The sequence below is a fragment of the Cryptomeria japonica genome, chromosome 10 (genome assembly GCF_030272615.1).
Source record: "Cryptomeria japonica chromosome 10, Sugi_1.0, whole genome shotgun sequence".
Lineage (NCBI taxonomy): Eukaryota > Viridiplantae > Streptophyta > Pinopsida > Cupressales > Cupressaceae > Cryptomeria > Cryptomeria japonica.
This window is the reverse complement of record NC_081414.1, coordinates 155,736,215-155,748,462: the sequence shown is the minus strand read 5'-3', so window position 1 is coordinate 155,748,462 and position 12,248 is coordinate 155,736,215. Positions and strand designations below refer to the sequence as shown.

General features: G+C 37.3%; 1 protein-coding gene across 1 annotated transcript in view; it reads left to right on the top strand.

Annotated features, from left to right (window-relative positions):
• Positions 1-9,971, top strand: part of LOC131057708 (uncharacterized) — a 52,043-nt gene extending 42,072 nt beyond the window's left edge. The window contains exon 8 of the mRNA XM_057991860.2: positions 8,864-9,971. Coding sequence (XP_057847843.2) covers positions 8,864-9,274 — 411 coding nt within the window. The 3' untranslated portion in view covers positions 9,275-9,971. The remainder of the gene's footprint in view (positions 1-8,863) is intronic.
• The last annotated feature ends 2,277 nt before the right edge of the window (positions 9,972-12,248 follow it).

Below are 12,248 nucleotides of genomic sequence, written 5' to 3'. Positions count from 1 at the left end.
TGATTAATGACAAATTGATAGTCAAAATAGGCTTCTATGTTCTCTAAATGCACTCAAGTCTCGAGTTCGAGTCCTATTTTGGGCTACCAAGTTTGCGTGGAGTCCGAGTTTTCAAATGCTTATATACAAAACAAATCAAGATCACACTTAGAGGTCTCAAGCAACCAAGGTGGATCGTCCAGGCTAGCTAATCTAGATCCAAATGCAAATATTCATATGGGATCTAGGAACTTGTTGCCAAAGGTGGATACACGTAAGTTTGATGGTAAGGATCCACTACCTTGGATATATCAATTGGAGAACTTTTTGTTGTGCATCAAATCCCAAGTGGACAAAAGGTGACCATGTTTTCCCTATATCTATAACCAAAGCAATTCATTTGGTATTTGATGGCTTTGTGCTCGATGACAAAAAAAGGGCCGCATTGTTTTATGTTCAGTTTTTACAAAGGAGTTACAATCATAGTATAGCAACGGTGTAGCCGACAACTTCTTTAGCCAACTAGCTAAATTGCAATAGGATCAGTTAAAGACTACATTCAACAATTCCTAAATCTATCCTTGCGGGTGGATACAATTATGGAGAACTTGAATACCTTATATTTGCGGAGTCTCAAGTGTTACATCCAACATGAGGTATGCATGTTTAGTCCCAACTCTATATTTGAATCTTTAATCTTAACACACAAGGAAAAGAAGTTATTAATTCCTAGAAGGTAAAGGGTAAATGGGATAAGAGAGAAAGGCTTCTCAGCACTTTCACTCCCTCGGCCTACTAGATTGACACCACAACACATTGAGGAGAAGAGAGCAAAAGGGTTATGTTTCAATTGTGATAGCAAATACAATAGAGGACATAAATGCAATGAGAAGAAACTATTTTATATTGAAGATCTGAGTGAGGAAGAAGAGGAGGAACCATGATAAGAGGCTGACAAGGAGTCAAATGAGGAATCACAAGATCCACAACCAATCATTTCTTGTCATGCACTCTTTGGTTTCAGCACTCCACAAACCCTCAACGTAGTGGATTTTTTAAAGAAGGCAAGAGTAATAGTATTGATTGACTTGGGAAGCTCTCATAATTTCATCAGCAAAAAGTTGGCTGCTCATCTAAATTGTTTTATATAGCCAACTCCATATTTTTAGGTCCTGATTGCAGATGGGATATTATTCTTTGTTTTGGGAAATGTCATAGCTAAGAGGGTTGCATGCAAAGTCTCCATGGTTAGCTCTCATTAAATGCAAAAGTTGCTTAAGAAAGGAGTTGATGGATTTGTGGTCTAATTATTTTTGTTAGAAGCCTATCAATCAAATGCTCCTACCCATTCAGATTACAAGCAATTATAGATTGCCACTCAATGATTTTGGAGATATGCCTAAAGGATTGCCTTCCAAGAGGGATCATGGCCATGTCATACAACTAGTGTAAGGGAGCCAACCACTCAACATCATGCTTTACAGGGCCACATACATACAAAAAAATTGATTGAAAAAATTCGTTTAAGAGATGCTAGAGGCAACCATTATTAGTCATAGAGTGCTTACTCCTTGGCCATGGTGATGGTGCGTAAGAAGGATCAAACTTGGTGCATGTGCCTAGAATACAAATTGCTCAACATGTACACCATCAAAGATAATTTTCCTTTTCTAGTCATTGATTTACTAGATGAATTGAATGGAGCTATTTTTTTCACAAAGTTAAATCTTTAGATCATCATCAGATTATCACCAAATTTGAATTAAGGAAGGCAATATTCCTAAGACAACATTTAGGACTCATAAGGGTCATTATGAGTTTTTGGTGATGCCATTTGGTTTTACTAATACATCATCTACATTTCAAAGTTTGATGAATTCCATCTTTAAGAAATTTTTGAGGAAGTTTGTATTAGTGTTCTTTGATGATATGTTGATTTATAGCAAGACATGAGAGGAATATTTGCATCATGTAGATCAAGCATTACAAGTTCCCAAAGATCACCAACTCTATGCTAAGCCTTCCAAGTGTGCTTTTAGTCTAAAACAGGTGGAGTACTTGGGACATAGTTTTGTGAAGGATTAATTATAAATTAAGGCTATCAAGTAATGGTTTGTTTTCAAAACCATTAAGAAATTGAGGGTTTTTCTGGGATTGACTAGATACTATAGATTTGATTTGTGAATTGTGAGAACTATGGCTATGTAGCAACACTCCTCACAACTTTGTTGCAAAAGGATTCTTTTTAGTGGAATGAGTTATAGATGATGCAACATTAGAGAGATTGAAGGAGTCTATGTGTACTACTTCAGTTCATGCTACTCTAGACTTCGCCACAAATCTTATTGTTGAGTGTGAACTTCAAGATGGTATAGGAGCAGCTTTCATGTAGGAGGGTCAGCCCATTGCTTTTGAGAATCATCAATTAAAGGGTAAACTTTACTCAAACCCATTTATGAGAAGGAAATGCTAGCTATTCTTCATGCAGTAAAGCAATGTGGGCCATGTCTAATGAGTGGACACTTCAAAGTTAAGATAGATCATAATAGCCTAAAATATTTTTTGTAACAAAGATTATCTTTTGAAGAGCAACAAAAATGGGTCACTATGTTGGGGTATGACTTTGAGATTTTATATTAAAAAGGGAAGGAAAATATTGTGATAGATGCATTATAATGTCCCTTTTCACTATTACAAGCAGATTGGGTAGTAGAAGCCAAAGCAGGTTGGCAGAATGATGTTGCTACAAGTAATCTCATTCAATATTTACAGAGTGATCCTAGTAGTTTGAACAATTTTTGTTGGAAGGGAGATGCTTTGTGGTATAAAGAGCGATTAAAACTATTAAGAATTCCACTCTCAAACAAAAAGTTCTTACAGAGCATCATGATTCTTCAGTTGGCATTCATTCAAGATTTTTGAAGGTATCGTTGAATCAAGCAAGACTTCTTTTGGGAAAGGACTAAAAGGGAATGTTCAAAAGTTTGTGGTAGAAGTTTGGTTTGTCAAAGAAATAAAGGTGAGACAATTAAGAAACCTGGTCTTTTGCAGCCTGTAGTTTTTCCTAGCCAATATTAGGAAGAGGTTTCCATGGATTTCATCATAGGGGTTCGAAGATATAATGGTAAGAATGCCATCATCGCAATGGTGGGTTGCCTCATTGAATATGCTCATTTTATTGCATTATCTCATCCTTTTACACCAATTACAATGGCACAAGCATTTTTGGAGAATATACAAAATCTGCATGGTACACCTAAAATAATTTTCAATGTCTTTTGGACAGATTTATTCTCTTGTTTGAGTACACAATTGGCTCGTAGCTCTTCATGCCATCCATCAATCCGATGGGCAAACAAATGTTGTCAATACATGTTTGGAAGAGTATCTACGTTTCACTCTAGATGATCACTCTTAATGGGAAGATTGGTTACCACTAGCAAAATGGTGGCATAACACTTCCTTACATTGTTCATAAAAAATGTCTCCATTCATGGCCCTACATGGATACCATCCTCCATCCATCAAATCATCATTGAGGGTGACACCAAGAGTTGAGTTTGTGGAGGGACTCGAGGAGAATTTGGCCATGGCACAAAATTGAATGAAGTAGTAGGCTGACCAACATAGTAGTGAAAGGACTTTTGAATTTGGGGATTGGGTTTTCTTAAGATTGCAGCCTTGTAAGGAATTGTCCCAAAAGCAGCAAACAAAGAACAAGAAGCTGTCCCCAAAATGTTATGGTCCATACCAAATCATAAAAAAAATGTTGCCTACAAGCTCGAGTTGTTGAATGGTTGAATGGACCAAAATACTGAGAGGGTGGGTGAATCAATATTCTAGCAGCAATTAAAAACTTTGCACAGATATTAACCTTAACAATTAATCTCATCAACATGAATCAGTAATGTGGAATAAATAAACAACATGACCACACAATGAACATAAGATTTTTATACATGGAAAACCCAAATGGGAAAAACCATGGAGAGGGGTAATTCTCAAGATAATATAACTAGTTATCTGGTGTTTACAAAAAGGGGTGGCTTACTCCTGAATACAAAATGGTTCACTACCGGAATACAAAACGTGGCTGATTGTCGGAATGTTCACTGCAATAGAAATAAGTGAACTGAAGGAAATTGATTCTCCAAATGCATGAGGCCAGTTCTAAGATAAGCTTAGATAACAAAACAACAACTCATTGTTGATCCGGTAAGGGATCTCGCCAACGTGTCCACAACTGGCTTCAATAGATCCAGTAAGGGATTATTGCAACCATATCTTCAAGCTGTCAATTCAACTGCCTACAACAGATCCGACAAGGGATTACTACTGTTGATTTATAGCTAGGTCGGATCCCTTGCTTGGGCCGACCTAGTTCACTTAGTTGCTAAGTGGCCTTTGGCCTTAGCAATTCGGCTTTATATTTATTTGGCCCTATTTGGGCATACAACTTATGTGTCATGGAAGTGTTATGGGGCATGACCTATTTAATATGTAAATTGTAAATGCAATTTGGCGCCAAGGCCGACCTAGGTGGCAAAGAAGTTTGAGGCTTATAAATAAGAAGTGACTTGAAGTCACAAATAGAGCACACACATCAATTAGTATATCTCTCTGCTACATGATCAACGGATATCTCCTTGAAGTGGCGAACTTGTCTACATGATCAACAAATATCTTCTTGAGGTAGGCGAGCCTGTCTACAAGTGAAGTGAATGAATTCTGGGTGAGCGAATTCCCCCTGGGTTTTAGCTGAAGAGAATTACACTTCTTTCTTGAGGCAAATTAATCTTATGCTTGCTGAATCTGCTGTCACCTACCAATGAACTTCACTCAGGGTCTGCACATAATATTCTGAAGGATTTGGTCATATTCAGATCTGATTAGGACATCAGATAAGTGTGCTTATTTGATATTCAGATTTGTGCCCTAGCTGGGCTAAGTTGTAACCAATTTTCTACCCTTGTTAATATTAAGATCTGAGATATTGTAGCTGGGTTTTTCACCTCCAAGAGGGAGGTTTTCCCAGGGTATCATCGTGTTATGTGTTTACTTTACTTTGCATTCTTATTTTCTGTTAATGACTGCTAATCTGATCACTAAAAAACTAACATGGTATCAAAGCGGGTTCCTTCCATAAAGCCTAATCGCTTGAAGGTAGATCATGTATCCTTTTTTTGCAGACTGAGAAATCAGAGCAGGTAGCACAGAGAAGTGTTGAAGAAGACTAGCATGAATGCAATTCTATCAGGCTTATCGCTCTACTCATACAGACTGGGAAACGATTCACAACTATTGATTGCTAATGTCATGCAGTGTCCAGATTTCAAACTAAATTCACACTCCTATGGCGAGGGTATTTATGAAGTGCTTATGGATGAGAATGGCTTTTGAGTGATGGCGAGGGCCGAAGGCCACGCAACCATCATCGGATGATTCGGTGTGATGTAAGTGGATGGTTATGCTGAAAACTAACTTTTAAGAGATAAGTATTTTTTGAATTTTTCATGCTATTATCAATTCATTGGATAGTGAATCATGTATGATAGTCTTGAACTATTAGTAATCTCTCTTAAATGCTTTCAGGACAGACCGAGGAGCATAAAGATGATGATTGTATTCAAGAGAGGAAGGTTTTGAGACATCTTGTGAGGAAGCATCACAGGGTGAAGACTAAGAGACATAGCTTAGTTGGTGATACTATGATCAGGTTCAGTTTTAGAGGGAGCTTGTTGTTTCAGCTTCAGAGGAAGCCACATTTTTGGTTAAGGCAACTTTCTGGGAGAAGGTTGAGGTGAAAGCCCTCGGTTAAGGCAATCTTCTGGGAGAAGGTTGAGCTGAAAGCCCTTGGTTAAGGCAATCTTGCGGGAGAAGATTGAGGTGAAAGCCCTTGTTCCACCCTCTGCAAGTAGGCATGGTGGTGTTGTATTCTTCTCTGGGAGAAGTCTGAGGTTAGAGCTCTTTCCACCCTCTGCGAGTAGGTATGGTGGGTATCATGGATGAAATTCCATGATGAGTTTGTTCACCCTCTGGGAGTAGCTATGGTGAACGTATCATGTGTTTCATCCATGGGAGCAGCCATGGTGGTAGTCACTATGTGACTTGGTCACTCAAAAGGTATCCTCCCTAGCTAAGAGGGAGTGTTGATTTATAGCTAGGTCAGATCCCTTGCTTGGGCCAACCTAGTTCACTTAATTGCTAAGTGGCCTTTGGCCTTAGCAATTCGGTTTTATATTTATTTGGCCCTATTTGGGCGTACAACTTATGTGTTACGTAAGTGTTATGGGGCATGACCTATTTAATATGTAAATTGTAAATGCAATTTGGCGCCAAGGCCGACCTAGGTGGCAAAGGAGTTCGAGGCATATAAATAAGAAGTGACTTGAAGTCGCAAATAGAACACACACATAAATCAATATATCTCTCTGCTACATGGTCAACAAATATCTCCTTGAAGTGGCGAACTTGTCTACATGATCAACAAATGCCTGTCTACAAGTGAAGTGAATGAATTCTGGGTGAGCGAATTCCCCCTAGGTTTTAGCTAAAGCGAATTACACTTCTTTCTTGAGGCAAATTACATCTTATGCTTGCCGAATCTGCTGTCATCTACCAGCGAACTTCACTCAGGGTCTGCACATAATATTCTGAAGGATTCGGTCATATTCAGATCTGATCAGGGCATCAGATAAGTGTGCTTATTTGATATTCAAATTTGTGCCCTAGCTGGGCTAAGTTGTAACCAATTTTCTACCCTTGTTAATATTAAGATCTGAGATATTGTAGCTGGGTTTTTCACCTCCAAGAGGGAGGTTTTCCCAGGGTATCATCATGTTATCTGTTTACTTTGCATTCTAATTTTCTGTTAATTATTGCTAATCTGATCACTAAAAAACTAACAACTGCAACACTGTAACTGCACTCACACTTTCCACATACACCTTCGCTCTTACACATACATCATACTCCACTATTCGCACCACACACTACTCACATACACTTTGTTTCACTATCTTCTCACTTCGCTTATCCACACTTCCACACACTGTCATACTTTCATACTCGTGTCTTTCTATATATATATCGGTAAGCACATACACCAAGATAATATGTCGGCCAATTTGGGGAATGGGGGGGGGGCGGACGTCCCCTGGCTGTCCCCAAGTCCTCGGGACTGGGACGGGGGTTTTCAGGTAGGGGACGTGTCCCCGGGTTTTGTAGCAATAAAGTATTGCTCGGGTCAACATTCTACCAAAATATGTTTTGATCAAAGCAGGGTAACCAAGTCGGCCTTCGCAAATCTTCTATACGCTTCCTTCACACGCTTCAATTATCGGAACACACGCCTCAATTACCAGAACAAAACAAGGGTCTACTGGACCCATAGATACAGACCCATAGACACAAATTCTAAGCATAACAATCTTCATCTTCAAGATACAGATTCCACAGATTCTGGAGTAGAGGATCTTCTAGAAAATACTCTGTAAAACATACATACTTCATTGCCTAATATCACATACATACCTATCTTCCATTGTTTCTCAACACGCCACATCCGGTCCTAACCGGATCACCAGGCTTGACATCAATGACAACATTCACAACAATCTAACATGAGTTACCTCCAACAACAAAGATACTTCTAGTTTTTCATGTTTCTTGTGTGAAGAAAGTGATAAGGCATAATATCCCTACATAGACAACACTACCAGAGCTAGATGAAGAAGGAAGAATCATATTAGAACTGGAGTTCATTCTCTAGACACACACAAAGAAGTTGAGGACTAAAACACTCATCGATTATTTCATTTAGTGGAAGAATTTACCATTTGAAGATGCCACATGGGAGGATAAGTGATCATTTAGAAGCATCCACGCTTGATTAGCATTGAGGACAATGAGTAATCGGCTTGTGGCGACCTTAACTCTTAATTAAGTCATATTATCATTATTGTATTGTTATTTAGTTATTTAGTTTGGCCTAGGGCCTATATGTTGTTATCTAAGTCGTCTTGGGTGATATCCTAGGCATAAGTAGCATATATATAGGGGGTAGTGAGTCTTATGTCATCATCTGATTGTGAATTGTGTTCTCATTGGAGATATTTGGATGTTTGCCCCCTCGAAGTGGTTTGTTATTCTTAGGTATTATCAAGTATTTGCGGAATATTTCATATTATCTTCCTCTTTTGTGCAAGTTATTTCATAACAAAGTCGGTGAACAAAATCTGTTATGTATGTTGCTCCAAATTCCTAATCCCATCTTTTGAATATTTGTTATTATTTTCTTCCTAACATCTTGGCATGTTTCTTCAGTGATTATTCTCTTCTTGTTCTTATTTCCTCCCAAATTTCTTGAGCAATTTATATTTCATTTGGATATATGGTTAGTATCATATTCATGCTTTAATGTTTGCATTCATAAATGTTAATGTCAATTGATGCTGCATAAAGTTAGTACCTTTATTTAGATTGTTTTCATTAAACCTGGGTTCTAACTTCTAATGCTTCAGATTTCTAATAAACTCTTTTTGCAGCTGGATAATAAAAATGTTTTATGTTGTTATTTGTTCAAGTTTCTTGTCTCCTGAACTCTGAGCCTGAATTATTGTGCATGTTTTTCTACAACCCTAATGCTAATTTGCGTTGTTTCATTGTAATTTTCAATCTCATATCTTGCCATGTTTCTTCCGTTATCACCTACTTAATATTGGCTAGTTTCACCCTCATTTCTACATTCTTCTTGTTCTTATTTTATTCCAAAGGTCTTGAACAATATAATATTTCTTTTGTGAAATTTTTTATTGTGCTTGCCAATTCCAAAATCACCTTTGCATCTATCACTAATGTTTGGCAGATATTTTTTTATTGACAGATAGTTGGAAGTCAGGTTACAGTTGCAGTTGTTAAGAACAAGCTGGCACCTCCATTGAAAACAGCAGAATTTGAACTTGAATTTGGCAGGGGCATCTCATCTGCAGCCGAGATTTTGGATCTAGGAAGTAATCATGGATTTGTCACGAAAACAGGGTCCCTTTATAGGGTAAATGGTCAATATTTTAATGGCAGGGAAAATGCCAAAGAATATTTGAGAGAAAATCCACAAGTTTGTCAAGAATTGATATCAAAACTCAAAGATAAGTTGTTCAGGGATGTAGGCAGAGAATATGACATTGAAGAGAAAGTGGGGAATATGGGTGGTCCAGAAAACCTTAAACCACCGAATTTTGTGTTGGATGAAAACAAAGATGATGAAATAGATCTAGAGGGGGCGGCAGATGCATAGCAATTGAATCATATGAAATCAACCCTTGCATGTGTTGATTTTTTGATCAGCTATTGAATTTATCATTATTTATGTGAAGATCTTTGAGGAATTTGCTTGCATTGTCACCTAAAAAATGCAATGGAGAATGCAAAATGATGATGACAAACAACAGATTGTAGACAGAAGCCTACTGATAACCTTCTGAATCCTGTAAGAAGCTCAGAAAATGCTTAAAATGAGTCAGATACAAGAGAAGAGAAGCATGCTTGTTAAGGGCACTGAAGATAATCTACAAGCAGCACATTGTCTGAGTCTAAGATTACCAGAGCAATGTCTTCTATGAATGCTTGTGATAGGGACCATTTGGAAAGGTATTTTTCAATCAAGATGTGAAGGGACGGTTGAACTTTGCCTCTCATATAAAGGAAGCAAAATGGAAGGCATTGAAGAAGAAACAATTCAAGGGAGCGTGACCACTATCACAGTTTTTAAAGAGTAATTCCAATCCTCTGATGCTATCTGCAATATGCCACCTTTTTTTGTAACCATTAGACTACATGATAATGAATTATGATATGCATTCTGTTGAAATACATTGCATCTTTCCATTACATGGTTTCGTAATGTAAAACATACCTTAACATAAAGGTTTGTCGTGTCTATATGGCATACAAGTCAGATTTGTTAATGTTTGCAATAAGGAAGATTTTAGAAATGGCTCTGGATATTTGGATACAAAATGTTAGCATAAATTATCTCACAAGATCAATATTTCCCTTCATATGCTGTTTAACTGTACACGGTAGCAGTAGAATGGTTTCTTGTATATGATTTCATTAATTTCTTCTATTATAGCACCCTTGATGCCAAGGGTACTTAAATAAAAATGATCTGTAACTAAATTATAATAAATTCTTTCTAGTTTGATCATAGCTTTTAGCTGCATAGATATTTTAGTTTCTTATTAGTTCCTGCCGATAGGCAGGATTACTAATGCATAGGTTCGATGTAATTTGTTTTCTAATGTTGGCCAATCATGTTAGAATATTTAAAAATATTTGTTTGCATTTGTATAGTTTTAATTTTGGGACATATTTTTATAATTTAATAAATATTATTTATTTGTACTTCTATTGGCTTAGATCGGTATAGGTCATTGCATAAATTTATTTTTACATTTTTTTTATTTATAAGAGTTTGAATTATTTGCAACCATGACATATATATTTTTTGTCTTTTCCATAAGACATGCTCATGGAGATTTGAGAAAAATCTAGAAAACTCTTTTTCCATTGAATGGAAATTCTCGGGACCTTATCAGTTGAGCGCATATTCAATGCAATATCTGACTGACAGTGAGTACTCTCTACAGTGAAAATAAAATTAAAAAAATCTATTAAACAGTACATATATGACAGGAGTTATGGGCTAGTTGCATATTGAATGCAAATTTTTAATGCATATTAAATGTATCTTACATTCTGGAGCTTTCCAATGAGTACTGTATACAGGCCACCCATGTATGTATTCTTTGCTTGTTTTGTACGCAAGTGCACTTGTTCATTTTTTAGCGATTTTAAAAGCACTCTCAGTGAATATCAGAAACGGTCTTGCATTCTCAGTGAATCTCAAAAACGGTCTCAGTGATTTGAGAAGCATTTAACATAACAGAGGTCCTTGTCATATCCAGACTGTTCAACCTGCAACAATACTGCTAAATTGTTCAGGTATTTTATTGCTTGTTGTTTCGTCTTATTTTAGTCTTCAAACATGTTACAGAGGTAATTGTTTAGCTGAAAGAAAAATTAAAAGAAAAACTCTTCGTCAGGTAACAGTTTTTTTTTGGTATTGTGTATTTGTTATTCTACACTTCTGAGATATAGATAAAATTGTTAGCCCACACTTTTTAGGATGCCAAAAACTAGAGGCTCTTCAAAAGACAAATCCTACATTAGAAAACCCTGACTAGTGAATAAGGGAGATTATCTACATGACTGGGTAATTACTCCTAATCACAGAATAAATCACAGCTTATTACAAAAGCCTTCATGCAAGTCATACAAACAATAAAAGCGCAACAGTCTTACCTTTGTGTCCAAGAACAAGAAAAATTAATGCTCAACCCGTTTCCCTAAACTAAAGTTACTTGTAGATCACGTGTAAGAGTAGCCAGGTATGGTTGATGGGGCTATTTTATTCTTTTTAAATTTGTCTATTTTAAAAAAGACTAATTTAAGGGCCGGTGCCCAGTATATTCACCTGGGTACAACGAGGATATGGATCCGACGACCCCAGCAACAACAATGTCTCCACCCAGTATAAGAGGAACCAAGTCAGATTGATACTTTTTTTCTTTGTAAAACTGTCTTTATAAAAAATATATCTGCTTTTTAATGGTCAGCACCCTCTGTGTCTGTCCCAAGTAACACCACCTTAAGGTCTTCCAGGCCAGCGCCTCGGGGAAGCAGTCTATGAACACTTTCAGGTCGGGTAAGGTGGCTAGGTCGGGCATACCCAAAAGCATAGCATTTGACCATAAATGTTAACAAATCCTGATACAGGATAGTCTATGAAGGAAGACAAGAAAAACTGGGCAGGGAACCAATACTTGGAGAGGAATTAAGAAGGAACACTGAATCTGGTATGCCAAAGGAAACCGCCATCGTTCATTTGCTTGGCACCCCAGACTCAATGCTGGGGTTTTTCAGTAGTACATGTTCAACTGATGTTTTCAGCAAAACCAACTTTTGACAAACTAGACTTCCTGATGTAAGCTCTACCCACAAGTACAAAAAAAAAGCTATGTTACCTAGAGTCTTCGGGACGGGGGACGGCTATATATATATAATTTTTTTTTCTCTTGAAAAATTCAAACCCTAGTTATGAGGTATCTTTTCTTCTCCTTGCCTGCCTGCGTGAATTCATCCCTGCTGCCATGAACTCCAACCTGCCTGCTGTCGCACGCCCAGCACTGTTTTTAATTTTTTGTTCA